The 24,409-nt window shown below is 44.7% G+C and overlaps 1 protein-coding gene across 1 annotated transcript in view; it reads right to left on the bottom strand.

The window, feature by feature from the left end:
* ABHD2 (abhydrolase domain containing 2) overlaps positions 1 to 24,409 on the bottom strand; it is an 83,134-nt gene that overhangs the window by 5,748 nt on the left and 52,977 nt on the right. The window contains exons 5-8 of the mRNA XM_003788664.3: positions 23,770 to 23,937; positions 12,066 to 12,249; positions 4,039 to 4,131; positions 823 to 933 (exon numbers count right to left, since the gene is read on the bottom strand). Of these exons, the coding sequence (XP_003788712.1) occupies positions 823 to 933; positions 4,039 to 4,131; positions 12,066 to 12,249; positions 23,770 to 23,937 (556 nt within the window). The remainder of the gene's footprint in view (positions 1 to 822; positions 934 to 4,038; positions 4,132 to 12,065; positions 12,250 to 23,769; positions 23,938 to 24,409) is intronic.

Below are 24,409 nucleotides of genomic sequence, written 5' to 3'. Positions count from 1 at the left end.
TTGTATCTCCTTTGAGTAACTGTTAATTGGCACAATTCAAGGTTACTTTGTATAAGAAGGCAACTAAAATCTCATAAGAAAACTAGAGATCCCATACCCTTATGTCTATCAGATGAATACTTATTCGCTTTAAACCATGTCTAAAGGTATCAAATAATTGTTAAATAAAAAGCATGACATATTTAAAGAGAATGATGAGGACAGCAATTAATCTTAGTGCAGCTGAGACTCAATCAGAAACTCCTGGTACCAGAAAAGAGGACACTGTCAGTGTTGTGACCTCAGGTGTCTGGAGGGGCCAGGCAAGTAAAGAGCAAATGAGTGAAGTGAGTGGGCTTGCATCTAACACCGGAGTCTTCAAGTCCCAAAGAAAGAGGCTCTGTTTATTTTGCTTGAAATACACAGTCCTCTGGTCTGTCTTCTGTTTTTCTACTTATCACAGAGGCTTAGATGGGTACAAGACACACTTCCTTTCTCTTTCACTCCACTACCAAAGCAGATCTACACAGCACCTGAGGTACGCCCTGGGGTAGAGGCAGGACAGGCAGGGTCTAGGCAGTGCATGCCCGGGCTTCTCAGTTCAAGCTGGCTATGCTATGCAGGAATGCAGTTAGTGGTCAGATCTCTTCCTATTTTCCAAGAGAAATTAAGAACTTGGATTTTCCTGTGAAATCTGTTTTTAAACATTAGACACTTATTCAAAGGAAAATAAAAAAACCCTAATGCTAAAGTGGGCAGAACAAAGCACTTGTACTGAGCAGAGCTGGGCTGTGGCCTGGCACCCTGTCCCAGGGCATTCCTCTCCTGCCTGTGTGGACACACCTCATCACGTTGTCGTCAATCTGCATCAGGGATGTTGCTGTGTAGAGACGGCTCAAGTCTGTGTCCTCCAGGCACTGGGGTTTCTTAACTTGGTCTCCAAAAAGAGCTTGCCTAGAATGAAACACAAAAGCAGAGACTAACAAAGTGAGGATAAAGAACCACAGCAGAGCCTGCTGCCCTGCCCGGAGGCAAGCCAGGGCCTAAAGCCTATGTGGTAAGTAAGAAACAGATCCCTGGCCTTTAGAATGTCCCAGACGATGAACTTGTGCATAACGACTTTTGAATAACAGGAGAAAAGATGAATGTCAAGATGTTATTTTCCTTTCCAGGGGCACATAGACAAACTAAAGATTAGGTCTGAGTGCCAGTGAATACCACAAAGCCTTCACTACAGGGGAGGAGGTCTCAGGATGGGCTTCATGGTAAGCAGCAGGCTGTGGGCAGCCTTGTCTTTACACTGGTGTTGACACTGCCCCTTGGTCCACTGTGAGCCATTTGTGTCACTTAACAAGGAAGACAAAGCTTAACCCATTTAGCACAGGGACAAATCAATAGCTCTCCAACTGTTAGATAAAAGTTAACATCTATTCAGGTGACTAATCACTTCTATGAAGAGCAGCTCCATATTGAGAGGATGACAATAAAGGGAGAGTCAGAATGTGCATTCAGATCTCCTCCCACTCTCTATCACACAGCTGACAGAGGGCTGAATTTTCCTGGGTTCTGGCCCTACAGTGGGAGAGATTCATTATGGAAACTCACTATTCTGCTCTCCATTCACAATCTCTCCAAAAGACAAGGAACACAATTATTTAGCATTTATTTTTTCAAAAGAATATTGGCTAGATTATATACCTACTGCATAGATTTCATAAATTTAAATTTTTCCTAAAATTTCTAAATGTTAGACTTTCTGCAATAAATCTCAAAAATGTAAATGCACTTACGGCATACTCAAAGGACACTTACAATCTGTCAAGAATTACACGATGAACCTTTTAGAGTGATCAGTAGCAAGACCAGGCCCTTCAGCAAAATAAATGTTCCTTGGGAGGTCTTTTGACCCCACAGGTACAGGAAGGCAAACAGAGGACGTGGACTTGACTTCACCCTTTCTGGCTACATAACCTCAGCAAATGCCCAGACCTTTCCAAACCTCAACTGTGCCACACCCAACTCACTCCCCAACACATGGCTGATGCTTAAACACCAGCCAAGTGGAAACAGCTGAATTTCCAGACAGCACAGGAGACAGAAGTCTCTACCCACCCAGCAGGAGGACCCGAGGACATGTGTGGCAGCTTGGCAACTCGGCAGCTTAAGGGGCCCACAAGCCCATCCTTGCCCATGTGATTCCCTCACCCACAGGAAGCCAAATCTGGGGCACGTGGCCTGGACGGGCAGTACCATATTTTCTTTTAATTGTTGGAAAAAAGAGAATAAGGAACTGATCGTTCTGCCAGAGTGCTTTCTCCAGAATGGTACCCAAAATCTCCCCTTGTTTTTCTTTTTTTAAGAAATGGGGCCTAGTTCTGTCACCAAGGGTGGAGAGCAGTGGTGCAATCAGAGCTCATTGTAGCCTTGCGCCTCCTGGTTCAGTGATCCTGTCACCTCAGCCTCCCAAGCAGCTGGGATGACAGGTGCACACCACCATGCCCTGCTAAATTTTTTTTTTAAGAGATGAGGTCTTGGCTCAGCACCTGTAGCTCAGTGAGTAGGGCACCGGCCACATACACCAAGGCTGGCCCGGGCCCAGCCTGCTAAACAACAATGACAACTGCAACCAAAAACTAGCCAGGAGTTGTGGTGGAAGCCTGTAATCCCAGCTACTCGGGAGGCTGAGGCAGGAGAAATGCTTAAGGCCAAGAGTTTGAAGTGGCTGTGAGCTGTGATGCCATAGCACTCTACCAAGGGTGACATAGTAAGACTCTGTCTCAAAAAAAAAAAAAAAAAAAAAAAAGAGATGAGGTCTTGCTATGTTGCCTAGGCTGGTCTTGAACTCCTGGCCTCAAGTGACTCTCCTGCCTTGGCCTCCCAAATTGCTAGGATCACCAGCATGTGCCACCATGCCTGGCCCCAAATTCTATTTTTTGAGTGATCATATGTACTAAGCTGTGGGAGGAATCAAAACATGTCCAAGCCCTCCACTGTTTTCAAGTTTTATTTGAGACACAAGATTCACAGAAGGAGTAACAGAAAAGCAACCTGGGGGTGGCAAGATAACTGAAATGGACCTCAAAGGATAAAGGCGGGGTTTCCACAAGCAGAACTCATGGAAGTGCATTTTCAGGAGAGGTGGTAAGTCGTGTGGGAAAGGCCAAAGGTATGTGATTCTCTAAGTGGCCCAGTCCAGCTGGAGGGGATGACAGTGCAGGGGAGGAGAGAGGAGTGTCAGTGATAATAATAATCTCAATAAAAAATCATCAGTAATATTTATTGAGTGCTACTGTATACTGGGCGGTACTTTAAACACTTGATGGGTTAACCCATTGAAGGATTTTGGACAGAAGAGAGGCAGGCTGAGCGTGGTGAATATGCAGAGGCCCAAACCCCCAGCAGAGAGGTGCCACCACTACGCCAAGGGCTGGCAAAGCACAACTCCTGATCTCCATGCACAGAAGCATCCTGAGAAGGAAGGTCCCCTCAGTGGTGACAAGCCACCTCAGGGATGCTCTAATCTGGTTAGGAAGGGATCAGAAGTTCTTCCTTGCCTTGGATTTACTGGGGATTATAAAGGCAGAAAGTAATTTGGGGCTCGGCGCCTATAGCTCAGCTGGCTAAGGCGCCAGCCATGTACACCTAAGGTGGCAGGTTGGAATCCCCAGCCCGGACCCGCCAAACAACAATGACGGCTGCAACCAAAAAATAGCCGGGCGTTGTGGCGGGCGCCTGTGGTCCCAGCTACTTGGGAGGCGGAGGCAGGAGACTCGCTTGAGCCCAGGAGTTGGAGGTTGCTGTGAGCTGTAATGCCACGGCACTCTGCCCAGGGGGACAGCTTGAGGCTCTGTCTCAAAAAAAAAAAAAAAAAAAGAAAGTAATTTGGCAAATTCGGTGGCTTGGCGCAAGTTTGTTTCTAACTGGGAATGCAGGCAGCAGAGATTCTGCACCATCCTTGTCTTTTTCTTTTCTTTTTTTTTGGAGAAACAGTAGTTCTGGCCTTAGTGATTCCCAAATGAGCTCAGGAAGGAACAGTCTGAGACAACAAAGTGGACCCACCTGTGCGAGAGGATGATCTTCTTCATGTTGTCCGCCATGAGGAAGTTGTAGAACCGCCGGCACTGATCCCACTGCATGAAGGTTTCCTGGGCTCTGGAAGAATCACAGCGAGAGTGAACGGGACTGCTGCGTGGGAGGCCGGGAGGAGGCTGGGAGGAGGCCAGGAGGGTTCTAGCCAGGGGAGCGAAGGGCTTGGGGGAGAGCCCTGGCTCTTTGGCTATGGCCCCTACCAAGGTAGGGGCTTTGATGTGTGGCGCTCACACATTTGTGGAGACACTCACCAAGAAACCAGAAGATGCCACTGAAAAGTGACCCTTGCAAGGACCCTCACTAGAGGCAGAGGCTTGGTTGTGGCACTCCTGACACCTTTTCTAGCACCTTGGCCTTCTCTTCGTCACAGAACCTAGCAGTACGAAAAGTCTGCTTTGATTGCCATTTGGACACTTTCTCTATTCACCTCCTACCCAGCAGGCAAGTTTTCTGGCTTGATGACAGGAATGTGGATGGGGAGAGTGGGTTTGGAGGTAAAAACCTAAAAAAAATCGTTGCTGTTCAAGAGGCAAAGGAAAATCATAAAATTTGATATTCTCCAAGTAAATCTTTCTTTTGATTATCCTTGTAACATTGAAGGGACAAGGAAAGTTAAATGGAAATAGGGAGGCCACTGACCCCTTCCAGGTATGACTGGCGAGGCTGGTCCAGAGTCGCTTTCAGCTTGTAGGGCTGGTGTGTAGCTGGCATGTGCTAGTTCTGCCTGCCGTGAGGGTGACCCTCTGACCCTCCAGCAGCGGCACTAGGCAGGTGATGTTATCTTGTTTTCCAGAGCCCAGTTCTGCCACCAGCTTGCGTGGGAAGTAGGAGAAGGCACTGCCAGCCCTATCTACACACTTCCGGGGCCAGATTTCCCTGCCCACGTGTCAGGTGAACAAACACGAGCGGCTCCTTCCGAGCATGGCTGCTCAGTTCTCCCCACTCACTGCTCTCCTCCCTGGGGGCATGAATCCAACCAAACACAGCCTGCCACTGAGTCCACATCAGTTAAAGGGAAACTTTCACTGTGCAGATTTCTGAGTCACCAGGCCTGATTCTACCCTGTGAATTACACTATGTCCACACAGGTTGTATCTTCTGCATGGTATGAGAGGGGATTGGATGGTTCATAGGGTTTTTTGTGTGTATGTTTTTAAATCCAGGGAACTTATAAAAGTAATTTCCCAGAATTGTAGCACTGTGATTTTGGAATGGGAAACATTTCCCATAACATAATGGTTAAAAATAAGAGGTAGTGAGTTGAGTGAAATGGTTTGTGGACTTAATGGTCTATGACATGCTCATAAAACACAGACTAAAGCCCAAAGTAAGGATTGACACCACCTTCAAAGGTCAAAAGGTCATTGTACCAGGGCCTCCCCAATGCATTGTGGAGATAGAAAGGACAGACCGAATCACTTTGGATGGGACCCAGGCTAAGGCAGCACCATGGACACCTGCCTGTGGTCTGTGGATGGGGTCACCTGATCAGTGAACCACAGTCTGCTGCTTCAGCCAGCTCCCTCTCCTCTGACCTTGGGCCCAAAGAACCCCTTCTTCTGAGAAGCCCAGCTTTCTCTTGCCCTGATTGAATCTCCTTTTGCTGACCTCCTAATTGAAGGGACACTCTTGCTTTTGTTAGTACCTCAGCAGAGGGACTGCAGGAGTAGGGAAGGGAGTGCTGGCCATAAACAAAGGACATTCCAGCATGGCAAAACAATTTTCAATTGAATAACACCATGGGCATTGCTTGCTAAAAAGATCTGACGATTCCCAGGGGCCCACAGATCAAGGAAGGACAGGGCAGGATGTGGGGGCTATTTTTAGTATATGCAGGGCTATTTTTTTTTTTTATCACCTTTGGGTATCTACTTAAGGAAATTAAACATAATTTTTATGTTGGTTTAATAAAACATAATCAAGATTAATGTGTTACAAAAAAATCCCAATTTTTTATTTTTTAAAAAGGACTGATTTTTTGAATACCACTACCAACAAACAGAAAGGATATAAGAGAAGGAAGAAACCTATAGACCAAAAGAAACTTAAGGGACAAATCAACAAATGCAAAGTGTGGGCATTGTATGAGTCCTGATTCAAATGAGCCAACTAATACAAAGCTTCTATGAGACAATCAAAAAATCTGAACAATGACTGGAAATGGGATGATATTAGGGAACTGTTAAATTTTTGGTGTGATAATGGCATTTGTGGTGATGTTTAAGATTCCTTAGAATCTTTTAGCGCTATCTTATAAAATATTTACAAATGAAATGATATGTCATATCTGGGACATGCTTTAAAGTAATTAGCTTATGGAGGAGCAAGTGAGTAGATGGGTGTACAGGAAAGAAGTGAGGCTTCGAGTTCAGTGTTGTTGAAGCTGGTGGTAGGTCTGCAGAGTTTAATCTGTTCTTTCTACTTTATGTCTCAGATGGAGGAAGAGAAAGATGAGAAAGAAAAAAACTAGAAAATCACGTTGGATAATGAATTACTGAAAACTATTTGCCCTGCTGAGAGTTAAAGATCAAAGAGGGCCTGGGTGCCTTGTCTCATGCCTGTAATCCTAACACTTTGGGAGGTTGAGGCAGGTAGACTGCTTGAGCTCAGGAGTTTGAGAGCAGCCTACACAAAAGGGAGACCCTGTCTCTACTAAAAATAGAGAAATCAGCTGCGCGTCATGGCAGGCACCTGTAGTCTCAGCTTCTCAGGAGCCTGAGCCAGGAGGATCACTTGAGCTTAAGAGTCTAAGATTGCAGTGAGTGATAATGATGTCACAGCACTTTACCCAGGGTGACAGAGTAAAACTGTCTCAAAAAATTGAATAAATAAAATAAAGATCAAAGAGGCACAGGAAAGAGTTGAAGTTAGTTTTAACTGGTTACGGCTACGGTACTGATGGTAAAGAGACCAGGTGGGTCATCTGGAACCGCTACACACACAGACCCATTAAGAACATCACTCACGCAGCTCTCATCGAGGCCAAACTCCAATTTATCAGCACAGCTTTGCTGTGACAAAAGGCAGGAAACAGGATAAGGCTGGTGTGGCAAATGAGCCCGGGCTACCCAGTCGGCAAGAGATAGAGTAGGGACTTGAACTGTGGCCCTAAACCATATGTTCAGCTTCACAGCCTAGTCAAACTATTGCCTAGGTTGGAGTTCTGCCCTGACTTGTGAAACTCTACAGTTTTCCCCATTTTGTTTGATTCTGATACAAAATCACTGATTGTTCAAAGTTACTGTATTTTATAAACCTTCAACGATAAACATAGATTTTTTAAGGAAGGTACGACTCTATGGTGGGACTTTATGAATGACAATGCTTGCTTCTGTCATAACTTATTCATAACCCAGAGTTTGTCCATTGAAAACAAAAGAGAGAATATTCATAGCATTTGACAGGAATAGTGGCACCTGGCCTTTCTCTGGGGCAGGAAGGCTTTGCTAAGGACATTAAGGTGGCTACGATTCATCGATGCTAACATACTCACTTAACCAGAAACAAAGTTTATTTAGGGAAATTCGAAATGCTCCTCTCAACTCCTCTGTCAGAGGAATTAAATAGTTTTCTTCTGCTTGAACTCTGAAGCTGAGCTAACCAGAGGTAATGACTTCTCTGAAGGTTCACTTTTCCCTGAGGGCAACCAGCTGCCAGCCTAGAGCCTTCTGCCAGATTTCTTGGGTCCTGTAAAGGGCTTCTGTCCCTGGCCTGGGCACCATGCTACTGTCCCCTCGCCGCACATTCACCTCCTTCCAAAACCCGTCTTCCCTGACCTCCATGTTTGACTAAGGACTTTCTTGGCACACATAGGCCTAGTGTGTAATATCTGAGTAACATGTATTTTGTGGGTTTGCAGCATTGTGAATATCACTGGATCATCACTAAGTGCTGTGAGGTTCTCAGAAATAGACTATCTTTTATACCCAAGTTGCATTAAAATGCTTTTATTTGTATGATTATTAGTCAGTTCCTCAACATGAAATTGTTGAGGGCTTCCTGAGGAAAGAAGAGTTGATTTTACCTGACATCAGAACAAAAAAGCTTCCCTTCCCTTCTTCTTTAAGCTCTACAAGGGCAGGGCATTTGTCTGCCTCATTTAGGGCTGTGTCTCTGTTACCAGGGAAGATATCTGACCAGGAAGACTCCCAGCGCTAGTCTGTGTCTATCTATCCTGAGAGAACATGTTCAAGTCTACTAGAGTCCATGTCATTTGAGGGCATTTGTGGGCATTTGAGGGCATTCCATGTCATTTGAGGGATCTTTGTGATCCACTGTGCTAATCCACCCTCATTTTACAGTGAATGGTGATGATAATGATGACAATTAACAGTTATTTACATTCCATGTGCCAGGAAATGTTCTCAAACTCATATACATTACTCATTTCACCCTCTCAGTGGTGCTGTGAGGTAGGTACTCCTTGTTATCATTATCTCCTATATTTCAGATGAGATGAGCAAATCGGGAACCCAGATCTTGGCCCTAGAAATCAGATATGTTTCCCCATGACTGCTTTAGGTACATTTAGGTCCTCCTTTCTGGCCAGCTTCTTTCAGTGGTCCAGCACATTATAAGATATGAGCATCTTTAGCAGCAGCTAGACTTTGCTAACTACAGCAAGCAGGTGTTGGCTTCTCTCTGAGCCTTCGAATGGCTCTGGCTAGAGGAGAGGCAAAGCTATGGGGACGAGAAGCCAGAGGGAAGGGATCACTGAGCAAGCGGTTCTCCAGACTCAACTAGAAGGAATTTACCAGAAGCATGAACTCCTGTGTGGCCCCTGCAGAGGAGCCTTCCCTGCTCCACCTTGGTTTAACAGGAAGCACACGCATGCTGCCATCATCCCAGCGCTGAAAAGGCCTGCTGCCCTCAAGCCTTGGCAAGAAAAAAAGGTTATACTGGTTTAAAGTAAGGAACTGTTCTTCATTCTATAGATCTAGGTAAAATGTTGAGAGGACCTGAGGCCCAGGTAGCACCAGCACACACAGGGCAATGGTGTGTCTCTGACCTGCTACCAGTTCCTGGGCACAGGACCTCACCATCTTAGCCTAGATCTTAGTTCTCTGTGCTCCGAGGATAAAATTGATGGTACAGTAGGTAATTATGTGTATGAAGCTCTTTGAACTCTCAAGGAAGAGGCTGTGTATATCATGTCTGTAAAATATATAGCAACTCACAGACTTTAGTTTCCTAGCTTCTTGAAACTCCTTTGCCTACCCAGTCCAAACACTTCAGCTGGCTAACTGTGCCAATCATGTGCTCTTGCCAACAGCAGATGGCGCTACTGCAGCAAAATGAACCGAAGGTGGTAGCATCATGTGTACACTAAAAAAAAGACCCCAATGAAAACAACTTGTCCTACCTCCTCCCACTAATCAAATTCAGCACTCTCTGAACACAAAGTCACTGGTGACAGCAAGTCCACACCCATTAGTTAAGGAAAGGAATATAGTGATTCCAACCTTACAGACAACAGAGGAGTGCGAAAAATTGGAGCAATGGTCAGGACAGAATGCCTCCTGGCTCCTAGGTGGGCTCCTTGCTGACCTTTCCCTTATCCCAGTGGCCAGAAAAGACAGGACTTTGGCTAACTTTGGCTATGTACGAAAGTGAATTGCAATTCGAATATTTCTAGTCAAACCATAATAAAAGAACATGTTCTTCAGCTGGTTCCCTAGAGTGTCCAGGGGAGGTAAGGGAAAGATTCTCAACAGGAGAATGAGGAGACCACTCTAGTCCTGGAATTCTAGGGCTGTAGGGACCATGAAGGTCACCAAGGCAACAACTGTTAAATATGGCTAACCATCAGAAGTCACATGTAAAATGTTTCCAAAATGCAGATTCTTGGGGTCCTGTGCCTCAGACTTTATGAATCAGAATCTCCAGGGTGGGAGTCCAGGAAACTGAATTTATTTCTATTTATTTTATTCATCTAAATGATCCCCCAAGTGAAGTGAGACAGTCACTAGTGTACCAGACTGGTCTTTGTGACCCACTGTGCTAATCCACCCTCATTTTACAGTGAATGGTGATGATAATGATGACAATTAACAGTTATTTACATTCCATGTGCCAAGAAATGTTCTCAGAACTCATATACATTACTCATTTCACCCTCTCAGTGGTGCTGTGAGGTAGGTACTCCTTATTATCATTACCTCCTATATTTCAGACGAGCAAATCGGGAACCCAGATCTTGGCCCTAGAAATCAGACATGTTTCCCCATGACTGCTTTAGGTGCATTTAGGTCCCCCTTTCTGGCCAGCTTTAAGCCTCATAGGCAGAGACTGGTCCCATATTTGTCCTTTCACTTTAAGTTCCAGGACTATGTATTTTTAGAAATAATACAGTAACCTCTTTCCATCGGGAAATAACCAAATAGATTTAAACTGCAGCAGCAGAAAGATATAGGTGAGGCAAAAAGAAAGGATTCTTTTAACAACTTTTAACAACAACAGGAGACGGCTCGGCGCCTATAGCTCAACTGGCTAAGGCGCCAGCCACGTACACCTAAGGTGGCGGGTTCGAATCCCCAGCCTGGACCCGCCAAACAACAATGATGGCTGCAACCAAAAAATAGCCAGGCGTTGTGGCGGGCACCCCGTGGTCCCAGCTACTTGGGAGGCGGAGGCAGGAGACTCTTGAGCCCAGGAGTTGGAGGTTGCTGTGAGCTGTAATGCCACGGCACTCTACCCAGGGGGACAGCTTGAGGCTCTGTCTCAAAAAAAAAAAAAAAACAAACAACTACCAGGAGTGTTTAGCATTATACTTGATCAACAGGGAGTTTTTTTTTTACTTTCTTGTGCAGTTTTGAGTTTCTTCAGAAGATCTTTAATAACTGATCATACCCATCTGTAATATAAAAGCCAACAGGAGGAATGGGTACAGCATAAAATAAGAATGTAGTCTGAGAACCTAGCAGGGGTGTCCTACCTATGGCCAGTGGGGCACAAGCAGGTTATCTGAGGCCTGTTTTGCTTATCTGTGGTATGTGATATTGTGAAAAGTATGCGCAGACTTTTTTTTTTTTTTTTTTTGAGACAGAGCCTCAAGCTGTCCCCCTGGGTAGAGTGCCGTGGCATTACAGCTCACAGCAACCTCCAACTCTGGGCTCAAGCGAGTCTCTTGCCTCCGCCTCCCAAGTAGCTGGGACCACAGGCGCCCGCCACAACGCCCGGCTATTTTTTGGTTGCAGCCGTCATTGTTGTTTGGCGGGTCCAGGCTGGGGATTCGAACCCGCCACCTTAGGTGTACGTGGCTGGCGCCTTAGCCAGTTGAGCTATAGGCGCCGAGCCGCTCATCAGCTTTTGTTAGTGTTTGTGTAGTTAATGTGCAGCAGAGGAAAAAAATAAAAGGTTAAACACCCCTGGAGAGAGATGTGTGCATATAAATGTGTGTGAGTATAGTGGCTCTAAGAGATCTAGGACACAGCAATGATCTTGAAGAGAAGGTAAAGCAGCTGACCAGGCCTTCCTGGGACTTATCCTGTGGGGTGTCTGTTGGCAAGAGACTAAGTGGAAAGAAAAAGCTTTACCAGGTGGGTCAGCTCCTTTGTGATGATGCCTGGGATGTCAAAGGGAAACAAATACTTGAAGGTAAGGAGTCTGATGAAGTGATTTGTGCAGATTCCTTCCTGATCATAAGGCCCAGCTCTCCTGTGTTTTTCTATTAACCTATGGTTCTACCAAACTCCTGCAGCATGAACACAGTAAGTCACTTCTCAGAGATTCCCTAGGGAAACAGCAGCTTTGGTGGGGGGAGGGGGCACTGGCATCTCCAATTACAGAGCTGATCCCAGAGTGCAGCTGTATATTCTAAGCTTAAGGCATCTGATGGGACAAGTCTAATGCATAATATGGAAAGAAAACAAGGTAAGTCTAAGTAAGACTCAGAAACTTCTGCTCAGTCTGCCACAGTGTTTCCCTGGTCTTTACAGACCAGTGTCTGGTGTAAACAACTGCAAATGAAGGACCCGATGAAGGTAGAGATGGCTTACCTCAGTGCACTGTACCCCTGGCACACGCTGACACAGCACAGGACCTTCTCTTGGTTTGCCTGAGTTTCCCCCAAGTATTTACACACGATGTTACCACCCAGGCTGAAGCCCACGACCACCAGCTGGGTCAGGGGATATGTCTTCTTGATGTAGTTCACCATGGCTCCAAATTCCCATGTGCAGCCTGTGCAAAAGGGTAAGAGCGCTCAATCATTTCAGGTGTAACAAATGATGAAGAAAACACAAACTGAAGGGTTACTAAATGGGTACCACTATATTAAAACATACACATACACATACATGTGTATACAGGTGTTAAAATAGTTTAACATAGTAAATTACATATGAACTTTAGGTCTGCCCTGTATATGCATGTGTGTGAAGAAAGACAGACAAATTGACAGACACTGCTCTGGCTACCTAGAGAGAAGTATTCCTTGGTATATGAGAACACAGGGCATCAGTAGTGCCCATGAGCACAGGTACCATGTATCAACTGTACAATGCTCCTTTAAAGGTGGGTCACACGAAACCTGTCTAGATGCTCATGGAAATCAAGGCAGATATTTAGGATGTACATGAGCACATATGTTCACACACAGATCTAAATAAAACGGAAAGATTCTTTAGAATTAGCTGCTTGGGGCTCGGCGCCTGTGGCTCAACCGGCTAAGGCGCCAGCCACGTACACCTAGGGTGGCGGGTTCGAATCCCCAGCCTGGACCTGCCAAACAACAATGACGGCTGCAACCAAAAAATAGCCGGGCGTTGTGGCGGGCGCCTGTGGTGGGCGCCTGTGGTCCCAGCTACTTGGGAGGCGGAGGCAGGAGACTCGCTTGAGCCCAGGAGTTGGAGGTTGCTGTGAGCTGTAATGCCATGGCACTCTACCCAGGGGGACAGCTTGAGGCTCTGTCTCAAAAAAAAAAAAAAAAAAAAAATTAGCTGCTTGGGTTACAAATTGGGATGCTACACCCATGTGTATGATGATTCACGATGTTAAAAAAAGTGCCAAGTGGATGTTATTTACAGGATCTTCTTGTCAGTGTTGGAGAGGGAAGGAAAGACAAACTTCAGTCAAGAGAGACATCCAGGATGCTCTGTAGGATTAGAATAAAATGTTCTCGGTGACGTAGGAACAGGGTGCCAAGGGAGGCAGTCCCATTCAGATATTCACAGAGGAGACCTCTGAACGGAAAGGGTATCTGGGCCTAGTTTGCTCAGGAGGGATGAGCTCAGCCAGCATTCCCTTAGGACATTGTTGAAGTCATATATGTCTCAGCAGCTTTGCTAAGAGTAGGTTAATGGTCAGACACAGGTGAAAGGATTCATCACATCTTTCAAAGGCTAAACTGTAGACTCTGCAGGGAGCCAACTTAAAACCTAGGGAAAGTCAGGGATTTGGCAAGAAGTATATGCAAAGTAGACTGGCATAAGAAGAGCATGGATTTACAATGAACATGATTGCTGACCTTGGCATCGTCCCGAGGTTTTGACATCCTAATAGAGTTGAACAGCTTATTCTCTAATCAGCAAATTAAGGGGGACACTACTTTTTGAGCCTGGGACAAACTCCCCTTATATCTGTCTCCCTTTTGGAGTAGGATGCAGGCTAAGTCAGGCCAGCACAACCATATGCAGGAGTTCCTAAACTGTAGTGTGCACAGGAGCACCTGCACAGGGTGTTAGACAAAAGCACTGCTGGTCTTCACCCCCTAGATAAGCTGGAATGGCAAAGACAGGGTATGTCTGCCTGGCTCCATGGTTAACCGTTTGGAAAGTGCTAGGTCCTCCTGGGATCTCTACCTGATGTTAGTTAACAAACACGCTCAGTAACTGGGAGCCCCTCCTTGGACTGTTTTACTAAGAGCTACAGTAATCTGTTTTTTAATAGTAGGAAGATTTTAATGAGGTTCTCTGTATTTAATCCTTATGGGATTAGCACTAGTAACAAGATTTAGATATCTAATCTCGCTGAAGCTTTTTAAAGACGAGATGAAACATGAGACTCTAGGCTGGCCTTACAGAGATGAGTGCTTGGGCCATCTTAGAACGGCAACTTGATGAGAGTGAGACTCTTTGCCTTTTCCCCCCAGCTCCCACCCTTAAAGAGAGATAAGGCAAAGGCTGCCTGAAAGCTACTATTTCAAAAGCCACTTCCCCAAATGACAGCAACATGACTAAGCAGGCTAAAATACAGGGACGCAGAGACTTGGTGTTCCTGGTGGATGGAGACTTTGAGTCACCTCTGCATCCACCAGGCCAGGCGTGGGCCTGGCATATGGTAGGTGTGCCATGCAATGTTTGTGCACAACAAAGAAGCTTGAATCATGTGGAATGAAAGCACGCAATACCAGCCAGTGGGAAAGAAGTACTTGCATATCTTTCCCGCTAAGTTTAATCCAAGAGAAAAATATGGCTAACAACATGGTTCACTGCCACCTGGGAGGCTGGAGGCCTAGCAGCCCCTGCCACTTTCACAGTAAAAATCTTTGAGTCATTTTTTAAAGTCAAGGAAAAGCTACTGCAAACCTGAGTCACTCAGGAAGAAAAGAGCTGCGGAAACAAAGTGAGAACCCCTCTGCCTAGCAAAGCAGTTGGACTTGGCCGTGTCTCTGAAACAAAAATGTTCACAAATGAGTGCTTTTACCTTTGTGACCCCAGGATAGAATGCCAAATATTGCCTTCTTATGGCTGAAGGTTTTTTTTTTTTTTTTTTTTTTTTTGAGACAGAGCCTCAAGCTGTCCCCCTGGGTAGAGTGCTATGGCATTACAGCTCACAGCAACCTCCAACTCCTGGGCTCAAGCGAGTCTCCTGCCTCTGCCTCCCAAGTAGCTGGGACCACAGGCGCCCGCCACAACGCCCGGCTATTTTTTGGTTGCAGCCGTCATTGTTGTTTGGCAGGTCCGGGCTGGGGATTCGAACCTGCCACCTTAGGTGTACGTGGCTGGCGCCTTAGCCGGTTGAGCTATAGGCGCCGAGCCATGGCTGAAGGTTTATGTACTAAGGGCTCATCCTGAAAGAGCAGAACCTGTCACTGCTTCTCTCCCACTCTGCTCTGGATGTGACTCTCCCTCATGGTCTCTGAAGCTCCCACCCCCTGCCTCTCAGCAGATGACCCTGCCACATGTTTTATTAGGAAGCCTGAGCTCTTGGAAATTCTCTAACTTCACATTCTTTCTCTCTTCGCCATCTCTTCTCATTGTGTCCTTCTGCTGTTGTTAAAACTCGACTGTTTAGGCTCGGCGCCTGTGGCTCAAGCGGCTAAGGCGCCAGCCACATACACCTAAGGTGGCGGGTTCGAATCCCCAGCCCGGGCCCGCCAAACAACAAGGATGGCTGCAACCAAAAAATAGCCAGGCGTTGTGGAAGGCACCTGTAGTCCCAGCTACTTGGGAGGCAGAGGCAGGAAACTCGCTTGAGCCCAGGAGTTGGAGGTTGCTGTGAGCATGATGCCATGCACTCTACCCAGGGGGATAGCTTGAGGCTCCTTCTCAAAAAAAAAAAAAAAAAAAAAAAACTCGACTGTTTAAGGCAGGGCAAGACAATTCATGTCAAATCTGGAATCATGAATGCAACCCAAAATTGAGTCTGCATCAATTCTTGGTAGATATGAGAAGCTCACAGAAATGGTCATGTTCATAATCTAATCAAATTTTGTAAGACAGATTGAGCTTCATAAAAATAAAATAGAAGTAGCATTTTGTGAGTGCTGCTAGTCATTCTAATGGCTTCATATTTTATTTTTTTCTCAGATTAGCTGGTGACATTTAATTTATTGAAAGAAAAATATTGAATATTTCCTAGTTAAAATATCTATAAACTAGGGCAGTGCTGTGGCTTAAAGGAGTAGGGCACCAGCCCCATATGGCAGAGGTGGTGGATTCAAACCCAGCCCCGGCCAAAAACTGCAAAAAAAAAAAAAAAAAAATCTATAAACTATACAGAGGTAAGTGGTGAGGAATTTTAATTTATTTTTACTTTTTTTAGATAGTATCTTACTTTGTCGACCTGGGTGGAGTGCCCTGGCATCATATCCCAGAACAACCTTAAACTCCTGGGCTCAAGTGATCCTCCTGCCTCAGGATCTCAGGTATTGAGTCTACAGAGCTACACCACCACACCTAGCTAATTTTTCTATTTTTAGTAGATATGGAGTCTCACTCTTGGTCAGACTGGTCTCAAATGTTAAAGCCCAAGTGATCCTTCTGCCTCAAACTCCCAAAGTGCTTAGGATTACAGGTGTGAGCAACTGCAACCGGCCGGGAATTTCTTTTTAAAGAAAGAAAAGTTTTAGAAGATTAAAATATAGCAAATAGAGCATGTGGTAAGATAGAAATAAAATATAGAAATATGGAAGCCAGTAGTTTCAGGCTGGAGATGTGTGGTTCGACTACATTTGGCCAAAAGGCCAAAACGGAAGATTGTTCTACAAAATGGCCACTGGGGCCTGGCTGTCCCTATGGACAGAGCCATAATGCAGACCAAGCTCAAAAACAAAGAACTGTATGTTCAACACGCACAGGTTCTCAAATTGGTCCCTACGGAAATCCAAAAGTTCACACGAGGTCAATTATACAAAGCTGATGCAGCAGTAAGGTCATTTAACTATTCGATGCTTCTCCTCTGGGTTGGCTCCGAGAAAACACAGAGTTACAGTGAAGGACTAACGAAGACAGTAATGGTTATCATTTACTGGTATTTCCTGGACTCCGTGCCACACACTCTTATATTACTGACAATTTTCTCAGCTTTCTCAATTTAGTCATTCTAATGGCTTCATTAGACCCTTGACTGCTGGACTCTAAGGCACAGGCTCTTTCCCTGTGAAGACCTTTCCTGAACATAATTCTCTAAGTGATATTCTACATGTAGGAGATGAGCACAAAATAATATAATGATTAAAAACAAAGGTCTGGTCCCTGTCCATGCAAAGGTCACCGTTGGTAAATATTCTTTTTGGACAAACCCAGCCAATAAGCTTAAACTGGCTATGATTGTGCACCTTCCCCCCAACCTGATGGTGAGCTGTTCCTCATAGACTGGGGTCTTCCTGAAGGCAGGACTTGTACTCACACCCGTATTCTCATCACCGGGGCTGGCCCCACGAATGTCTGGAAGATACTATATGAACAAAAGCTCAGAGAACAGACCAGCCAGGCCCATTTCTGTGGCTCTAAGAAGCTCTCTAATGTTCTTTTGCCTTAAATCCTTAAATCTAAAATATATCTGACTGGGAACTACCCTCTCACTCCTTTTACAAAAATGTATTTTATTTTATCTCTTTAGAGACAAGGTATCACTTTGTTTCCCAGGTTGGAGTGCAGTGGCATGATCGGTAGCTCACTGTTGACTATAAGTCCTGGCTTGGGTGATCCTCCCACCTCAGCCTGCCAAGTAGCTGGGAGTATAGGTGTGTGCTGCTGTGCCTATCTGAGTTTTATATTTTTATTTTTGTAGTGATGAGGTCTCACTCTGTTGCCTAGGCTAGAATGCAGTGTTCCTATCATAGCTTACTGCAGCCTGGAACGCCTAACTTCAAGCTATTCTCCTCCTCCACCTCCCAAAGTGCTGGAATTACAGGCATGAACCACTGAACTTGGCCTTAGGAACTTCAGCAGGATGTAATCTCTTCCAAGGAGGGGCAACATAGCCTGTTTTCCAGGAGCATGGACTCTAGAACTACACTGCGAACATGTCTGGTTTTGAAGCCTGGATCGCCTACTCATCAGCTTTGTGATCTGGAACAAGTTATTTATCTTTAATGGGCCACAGTTCCCTCACCTGGAAAAGGGTGATGACTGATTTAATTTATCTTACAAAGTCCTCACAATAGAGTCTGGCACGCAACAAATGCTATGTAAGTGATAGCTATCAATAAAAACAGTAATGGCCATTGCCACCAAAGTGGGGAACCTTTTTAAATGCTCAAATATCCCCCCTACTCCTCTCTAATGAACAATGTCCTAAATAGGATAAGAAGGTTACAAGAGAAATCATATGGAATGGGAGTTAAGAATCCCATGATTTGAATGCGGGTTCTGCTACTTATTAGTTGCGTGATCCAGGGCAAGCCACTTAACCTCCCTAAGCCCTGTGAAGCAGGGATACTAATTAAAACTTACCTCTGAGGCAGTAAGGATCAAGTGAAGTAATACGGAAAGCTCAGCACATGCCTGGCACTCATTAGTGTGAGATAAATAGAACTGCTGTCATAAAGGATTTTCCTTAATGAATTTATCTTTCAAAGGCAGCACAAAGCAGTCTAAGTCACTAGAATGCATAATTATCCATTTAGGACATTCTTCTGTGCAAGAGGGATCTGTTTTCAACAATTGCTAATCATATCAGCAAAGATGTCCAAAAACAAGGGATTCGTGCTTATGTGGTTTGGAACAGAGTTGGTTTAATAATGAGAAAAGATCTTTTGTAATTTTCTCAGAGAGATCTGAGGGGAGTGTGAAATAGGAAAAGAAGAATTTAAAGTTTCATGTTAACTCCCTCTTTAGTTTTCCTCTGGTCAAGACAACAGTTGCAAAAAACCAAGAGAATATGTATGCCTGGCATGTGCTCAAAATAGAAGTGATTCATACCAGGGAAGACTCACCCATAAGGCACATTGATTTGAGACATGCTAGTTTGTAAAGCATCACTTTATATCCGTAAACTCATTCCACATCTGTCTCCTCAGTCCTCAGTCAGTAAAAACCAATGGAGTGAGTGCTTTCTATGGACCAAGCAGGATTCTAGGCACAGGGGGGCTACAGCAGGGATTTTTTTTTTTTTTTGAGATAGAGTCATACTATGCTGCCCTCAGTAGAGTACCGTAGCATCACAGCTCATAGCAACCTCAAACTCTTGGGCTTAAGCGATTCTCTTGCCTTAGCCTCCTGAACAGCTGGGACTACAGGCGCCGGTCACAATGCCTGATTATTTTTTTGTTGCAGTTGTTGTTGGTTAGCTGGCCTGGGCCGGATTCAAACCCGCCAGCCTTGGTGTATGTGGCTGGCACCCTACCCACTGAGCTACGGGCACCGCCTACAGCAGGGATCTTACAGACTGCCTGCTCTCATAGAGTGGACTCTCAGGATGGAGAGACAGATAATAATTTCAAAAATTAAGAGAACAAATCCATAATTTCAAATCTTAAGTGTTATAAAGAGAGTAAAGTGATGCATTAGATAGAGAATGACTGGGGTGTGGGTAGGGCAACATTAGATGGGGGAGAGAGTCAAAGAAGGGCCCTCTGAGAAGGTGACATCCTGGTAGGTGTCAAGGAGAAGCCAAGTGAAGACCTCAGAAGGGCCTTCTAAACAAAACTAAACTTGGGCAGATCTGAGATTATCATGTCCTGGAACTTGGTGACTACCAGGGCCAATACCTGGAGCTCACATACGACTTGTGAGCTAGCATATTCTGGGGATCCAGAGACCTCCCTGATGTCACATCCAGACACCCCAAGTGAAGGAAGAGGACTTGGTTGGGGCCCGTTGAAAGTGAAGGAAAGGAGATTTAAAAGGCACAATTGCCATACATTGGCCTGACTTAAACAAACTAATTAAAAAGGAAAAAAGGGAAGGAGACTGTTGGGGAAATTGAACTGCAACAAAGAAACACTGTTTTAAGTGTTTTAATTTGATAACATTGCGCTTATCTTTATGTTAAGGGTTAAACTGTGTCACTCCCAGGTTCATGTTCAACTTTAACCTCTAGAACTTCAGAATGTGATTGTATTTGAAGATAGAGCTTTTATTTATTTATTTATTTATTTATTTATTTTGAGACAGAGTCTCACTATGTTGCCCTCGGTAGAGTGCTGTGGCGTCACAGCTCACAGCAACCTCAAACTCTTGGGCTTAAGTGATTCTCTTGCCTTAGTCTCCCTAGTAGCTGGGACTCTAGGTACTCACCACAACACCCAGCTATTTTTTGTTGCAGTTGTCATTGTTGTCTACCTGGCCTGGGCTGGGCTCGAACCTGCCACGCTTGGTGTATGTGGCTGGAACTGTAACCACTGTGCTACAGGCACCGAGCTGAAGACAGAACTTTTAAAGATGTAATTAAACTTAACTGGGGATGTTAGTGTGGGCCCTAATCCAACATGACTGGTGTTATTCTTTTTTTTGCAGTTTTTGGCTGGGGCTGGGGGTTTGAACCTGCCACCTCCAGCATATGGGGCCGGTGGCCTACTCCTTTGAGCCACAGGCGCCACCCTGGTTTTGTTCTTTTAAGAAGAGTAGCCAGGTGTGGTGGTTCATGCTTATAGTCCTAGGAACTCAGGAGGCTGGGGTGGGAAGATCACTTAAGCGCCCAAGTTCAAGACAAAGCTAGGCCACCCAGCAAGACTCCGTCTCTACAAATTGTAAAAGATGAGCCAGGTGCAGTGATATGTCCCCGTAATCCCAGCTACTTGGGAGGCTGAGGTGAAGAGAATTGCTTGAAGCCAAGTGTTTGACGCTGCAGTGAACTAAGTAGACATCACTGTACTGCTGCACTCCAGCCTGAGTGACAAGACCCCTGCCTCCGAAAAAAGAAAAGGGCACAGACATTGACACATCAGACACAGATGCATGGAGAAATAACCATAGTGTGAACCCACTTACCTACAAGTCAAGGAGAACAGTCTCAGAAGAAAACAAACCTGGGACTTCTAGCCTCATAACTGTGAGAAAGTAAATTTCTGTTGTGTAAGCCACCCCACCTGTTTTTTTTTTTTTCCTATGGCAGCCCTAACAAATAAAAACAGTTTACATCAAGTCTGCGCATCTTGGAAATAACCACAGAAGAAATGACAGGCTGGCTGGGACTTGCTATAAAATAATCTCTGAGAGAAGATTTAAGAAGAGTGTGGCTTATAGATGAAACAAGAGTGGCTACAAGTTGAATAATTGTTGAGGTTGGCTGACAGGTATGTGGGCATTTATTTTGGGTTCATTCTACTATTCTCCCTGATTTTATACATTTTGAAAATTTCTATAGTAAAAAGTAAAAATACAAAACAAATAACAACAAAAATAAAACCAAAAAACAAACAAACAAACAAAAAAACACCCACCTAGGAATAAGGGGGAAAAAGGAAACAAGGGATAAAACCTGTATCTGTGGCTCTAAAAAGCTTGGCTGTATCTCAGACTCCCCAGAAGCTGAGCCTCTGATATTGGTATCTTTTAAAATCTCCCATGGGGAGTTCTTTCTTTCTTTTTTGAGATAGGGTCTTGCTGTATTGCCCAGGCTAAAGTATAGTGGCATCATCATAGCCAATGCATCCTCAAAACTCCTGGGCTAAAGCAACGCACTCCTGCCTCAGCCTCCTAAGTAGCAGGGACCACAGGTGCACACCACCATGCCTGGCTAATTTTTCTATTTTTTATAGAGATGGGGTCTCACTCTTGCTCAGACTAGTCTTGAACTCCTGGCTTCAAGCAATCTTCCCACCTCAGCTAGGATTACAGGGAAGAGCCACCCTGCCCAGACTCTTATGGAGAATTCTAGGGTTGATAATCATTGACCTACACAAAGAGAACTAGAAGTTCTTTAATGGAGAAATAAATAAAGACTTGAAGAAAAAGGCCATGGTCCTGGATGAGAAAAGTAAGTACCATAAACTTTTCCAAGTTAATTTATAAATTATAATTCCTATTCAAAAATTGTGATGAACTGTGCTAGAGTTTGCCAACACCTACTTTCCCTCCCTGGGAAGGATATGTCTCCCCCATCTCACTGAAATTAGGCTTGGCTGTGCAGTATACTTTGGTAAATAAATAAATTGTGACCAGGAGTGACCTCTATCATTTCTGGGGAGAAGCTTCAAAAGCCATATTCTTCCCACTCTCTGTGAGGCCAGTAATGCCCAAGCTGGTGGTTGCTCTGTGAGCCTGGGTTCCCGAGTGAAGACAGTAATGATGGGGACACAGAACACCCCAGCTAAGCCATGATGGATGTGGAGTGTGAGGCAGAAATAAATCTTCCCTACCTGTGACCTTCCCTTAACTGCCCTTACAGGAGACAGCACCCTTACATGGTACCAATGGCAGGATAAACTGGAATGACTTTGCTGGAGGACAATCTGATAAGATGTATACATATGCATAAAAAATGTTAACTCTATAATTCTACTGGGAATTTATTCTGAAGAAGTCATTACAGAGGAGAAAAAATTTCTGCGTACAAGATAGAGTATTTATAGCATCATTATTTAAAATGCTGAAAAACTTTAAATATAATGACTACACATCTTTATGTTAGTGAATATAAAGTTATTTAAATAAGTCACCAGAGATATACTACACACTATGACTATAACTGAGATTATGTACAGAAAGATAAAGACAGAGGGGAGGGTGAAGAAATAGAAAATTACAATTATGGTGAGATTATAGATAGAGTCTTTGGTTATTTCCTATTAAAACATATTACAATTTATTTGGTTGTAAACACCCCAAATGTTTGTGCATATACAGATGCATATGTTACGTGTGCATAAATAATATGAAGAGAAAGCTAAAGAAGAATTAAAAAGGGGAGGCGCCTGTGGCTCAGTGAGTAAGGCGCCGGCCCCATATACCGAGGGTGGCGGGATCAAACCCAGCTCCGGCCAAACTGTAACAAAAAATAGCTGGGCGTTGTGGCGGGCGCCTGTAGTCCCAGCTACTTGGGAGGCTGAGGCAAAAGAATCGCCTAAGCCCAGGAGTTGGAGGTTGCTGGAGCGACTCCACTGCACCCTACCAAGGGCGAAAAAGTGAGACTCTGTCTCACAAAAAAAAAAAAAAAAAAGAATTAAAAAGGAACAGTCCACAAAACAGCTTTAGCTAACACAGGATTCTCATTAAAGTCAAGAAGCAGGGTGGCACTGGTGGCTCAAAGGAATGGGGCGCAGGCCCCATATACCTGAGGTAGTGGGTTCAAATCCAGCCTTGGCCAAAAACTGCAAAAAAAAAGGTTAAGAAGCATTTGTCTAAATATGATAGCCAGTTCCTGTTCTCCAGGACCTGAAATCCAATGAGATGCTAATACACCAAGGCTGGCTTCCTGCCGATATTCACAGGTCTCATAACACCCTCACGTGCCATTCACCCAAGTCCTGAGGAATGAATGTCAGGATGACACAGTGGCAAAGGGCACATACACCACCATCCAATCTATCTGGCTCCCAGCTCTACTCTGACACTTACCAGCCAGGGGACCTTGGGTAAGACCTTCCCTTGTAAACTTCAGTTTCTCCCTCTCTAAGGTGGCTATCGTGCCCAACTCAAAGGCTGGTGTGCGGCATAGCATCACAAACGCCCAGTACAAGTTGGCCACTGCCCTAACTATGTGCCCCAACATCTCTTGTGGATGGGCATTGATTTTTTTTTTTTTTTTAGAGACAGAGTCTAACTTTATCACTCTCAGTAGAGTGCCATGGCATCACAGCTCACAGCAATCTCCAGCTCTTGGACTTAGGCAATTATCTTGCCTCAGCCTCCCAAGTAGCTGGGACTACAGGCGCACACTACAATGTCTGGATATTTTTTGTTGCAGTTTGGACGGGGTTGGGTTCGAACCTGCCACCCTCGGTATATGGGGCAGGTGCCCTACTCACTGAACCACAGGCGCCACCCAATGGGCATTGATGTTAAACTTAAAAGCAGGCAGAAGCAAAAGTAGCAGCATGTTTGCAGTGTGTTACAAAAGCAAGGACTCCACTTAGCCATGCCCCATGCTTACCATAGGTGAACATGCGTGGCGAGGTCAGTTCAATGTTAGGCAGAGCACCCAGGTGGTTCAGCACGGCGCACCGGTAGCCATTTTTCTGGGCGTAGTCAACAAAGGTGCGGATGTATTGCTTCTCACTGTGGTTGGCAATTCCAGGGCAGATAACCATGGTGACATCATCTACAGGGTGGACAAAATGATCTTGATGTATCCAATAAATGTCATATGATAAATGGATACAATTACACTTCACTGGCTTAGAAACAGGAGGACAGAATTTAACATGCATTTTTTCACTCCATTTCTTGGGAAGGAATATCTTTCCCTTCTAGCTGGAATTGTCTATACCAGTGCTTCTTCAACTATTTACAGTGAAAGGTTAGTTTTTAAAATTTCCAGTGAGTCATGGACGGATACTTTTGAAAAACACAATAAAAATTAAATGCTAGAAAAATGAAATGAACAAATATATAAATATCAATTTTTAATTATTAGATTAAATAAACAGGTATGAAATTACTCTGTCAAATTGCTATAGAGCAACCTTCCTAATGCTGCAGCCCTTTAATACAGTTCCTGTGGGCTCGGCGCCTGTGGCTCAAGCGGCTAAGGCGCCAGCCACATACACCTAAGGTGGTGGGTTCGAATCCCC

Source organism: Otolemur garnettii, unplaced genomic scaffold, assembly GCF_000181295.1.
Source record: "Otolemur garnettii isolate 467f Iridium unplaced genomic scaffold, OtoGar3 scaffold00029, whole genome shotgun sequence".
Taxonomy (NCBI): domain Eukaryota; kingdom Metazoa; phylum Chordata; class Mammalia; order Primates; family Galagidae; genus Otolemur; species Otolemur garnettii.
The sequence above is the reverse complement of the archived record's forward strand: the minus strand, read 5'-3'. Positions and strand labels throughout refer to the sequence as shown.